The sequence below is a fragment of the Nannochloropsis gaditana genome (assembly GCF_000240725.1).
Source record: "Nannochloropsis gaditana CCMP526 unplaced genomic scaffold scaffold080, whole genome shotgun sequence".
In the NCBI taxonomy this organism is placed as follows: domain Eukaryota; class Eustigmatophyceae; order Eustigmatales; family Monodopsidaceae; genus Microchloropsis; species Microchloropsis gaditana.
In genome coordinates, this window is record NW_005803873.1 from 41,161 (window position 1) to 43,710 (window position 2,550).

The 2,550-nt window shown below is 55.0% G+C and overlaps 1 protein-coding gene across 1 annotated transcript; it reads left to right on the forward strand.

Annotated features, from left to right (window-relative positions):
- Positions 1-914: 914 nt before the first annotated feature.
- NGA_0559600 (dna cross-link repair protein pso2) lies at positions 915-2,419 on the forward strand (the record flags this gene model as incomplete). Its single annotated transcript, XM_005855866.1, has 4 exons — positions 915-1,029; positions 1,218-1,332; positions 2,094-2,187; positions 2,407-2,419. Exons 1-4 carry the CDS (start codon positions 994-996, stop codon positions 2,417-2,419), a joined length of 258 nt encoding a protein of 85 aa, XP_005855928.1. The 5' UTR covers positions 915-993.
- Between the last annotated feature and the right edge of the window lie 131 nt (positions 2,420-2,550).

Here is a 2,550-nt window from a genome sequence, read left to right on the forward strand (position 1 = left end):
AGGGCGGGACCATATATGCTATCAAGTGGGAAAGATGGGAACTTTAGTGGGTGTTCATCCTATCATTACAAGAAGACACACACAGAGAAAGGAGATTTAGGAAGTGAGCGCATACCTCTTGGGCTAATTACCCGCTTAACTCGTCCCTTTTGGCAACCAGGACACAAGGAGAAAGCGGAGCAGGATATGGTTGGAGCTTCACCAATAGCTCATGGCTAACGGGTATCAGTAGCAGCTCTAATCTCGTTCCCTGGTGCGAGAAAGAGGAAACGCTGAGAGAGAAGACGAGGAGTGATTAAATGATTTGCACGTTACCAGCGGCAAAGGACGATAGAAACGCCCAAACAGGGTATAAATCATGGAATCACGGCAAACTTTCGTTACATGCTAGTGCTTGTATCCCCTGCATCCTCTGAACAAGAAAGTTGAGTTCAAAAAGGGACTTTTTGCTCGGGAAGAGCAAAGAAGCATATGCCCCTTCAGCCTGCGTCGGCTCGAGAAGATAAGGGGACCGGCACGTCACACTCCTCCAAAACTTTCCCCAACATCGCGCACCACCCGCCAATTTATCATATATGACCCGCTCTACCTCATTTTGTACGTGCTCAGCGCGGTCGAGGGGCATGGAGTTGACAGCGGGCAGGGAATCCAGTGGGTTCCAAGAATATCCTCCTCGCGCAGCGGCGGAGTGGGGGCACTGAGTCCTATATCGTCTTCAAATACCTCGCGTGCAGCGAGGTGGGCGAGTGTCTCCAGGGGCATGCAGCCTGGTCAAACAGAGGGGTAGTTACTCAAGCCCGTCTTTCATCGTTGGGTCGTGTGGACACATTGCGATGGTTGAGAAGTCGGCATGTGCGCAGTTGCTGGTGTTTATCATCGCTTAAGATACTCACCTCTTTTAACTCTCTGTCTTGAGAAAAGCCACAGAGCAGGGCAGGAACAATGCTGTATCCCTTGCCGTTCGAAAGCTGGCAGTAGTTCAAGTGGTCATTCATGGCTTCGCAAGTCGAGCGTATTAAATGGATTGAGGTATTTTTGATGATGAAAATAAGCGTGACGTGTCTGCTGTTCTCCCTTTCCACAGCTCCTTTCTACCTCATCACACGCTACCCTCTCATCTCTCCTCCCTACAGCACGCCTTCCAAAGCCCCCTTTCATTCCTCTCACTATCTCTTCCTTCTCTCTCTCGCCTTACTTAATCCCTACGCTTCCCGCAGGGCACGTCATTCCTTGTCGACGGCTTTAACTTCCTCTCTCCCAAGTGCTCGGCCTACTTTCTCACCCACTTCCACAGCGACCACTACTGGGGCCTCCGACCCTCGTTCTGCCACGGTACGTAGAGACGGTAATTTAGATGGCCAAGGAAGACAGGGCGAAGAGGGGAGGGCCGGATAAATTTGTACTGGCGGGGGGGAGCATGGCTGGCGTGGGGGTGCACCCAAGTTCGATACCAAGTGCAGTGCTTTTTCTCGCCAATGCACCCAAATTCTCGCAAGTGAGCCGGCAGGCCGCAGTAAGGAGAAAGTTTTGTGGCAGTTTATCCCTACGTCGTCTTTGTTTGACCCTGCTTCCTCCCTCCCTGTGTCCTCGCCGTTTTCAAAGGCACTATCTACTGCAGCGACGTGACCGGCGCCCTCCTCGTCGGCAAGCTCGGGGTCAAGCCTCAATTCGTCCACACCCTCCCCCTTGAGAAGCCCACTACCATTCAGGTGACTCTGACTACCTCCCTTCTCCGGCTTCGTCCACTCTCCGTCCCTCCACCCTAACCTTCCCACCCATCCACCCGATATTCCCGGGGGGTTGTCCCCCTTCACTCCCTTTCTCTCTCACTCACTCCTCCCTTCCTTCCCTCCCCAGGGCGTAGAGGTCACGCTCTTAGATGCTAATCACTGTCCAGGGGCGGTCATGCTGCTCTTTCACAACAAGAAAAGTACGGAGATTGGGATGGGGGGAAGAAGCGATGCTGCAAGTCGCCACTGCAAACGTGCAACAAGAAAAAATGCACGCGCTTTAGATATCCACGGTGTCTCTCCCGCGTCTTCTCTCCCTCCCTCCCTCCCTTGTTTTGCTCTCCGCCCTCCCATCTCCTTCAGCCAAATCTACCATCCTCCACACCGGCGATTTTCGGGCAAGCGAGGCGTTGACCGAGAGGACGGCGTCCTGGATCCGGGACCGGGACCTGCGTGTGTGCACCCTCTACCTGGACACCACCTACTGCAATGCCAAGGTACCCCTCTTTTTCCAACGATCCGTCCTTCCCTCCCTCCCAATCGATCCCCTCCTCCACCTACTTGCCACGACACTCGCAGTCTGCATCGATTTTGCTCCTTAACCCAATGCGCGCTTCCCTCCACCCCCTTCCCTTCTGCCCTCCCTCCCTCCCTCCAGTACACCTTTCCCTCCCAGCCGTCCGTCCTAGCAGCTCTCAGCCGCATCGCCGAGCGCGAAAAGGCCGAGCGTCCCTCCACCGTCTTCTACGTCGGCACCTACTCCATCGGGAAGGAGAGGGCGGTGCGGGCCGTGGCCGCGGGCATTGGTGAGGGAGGGGGG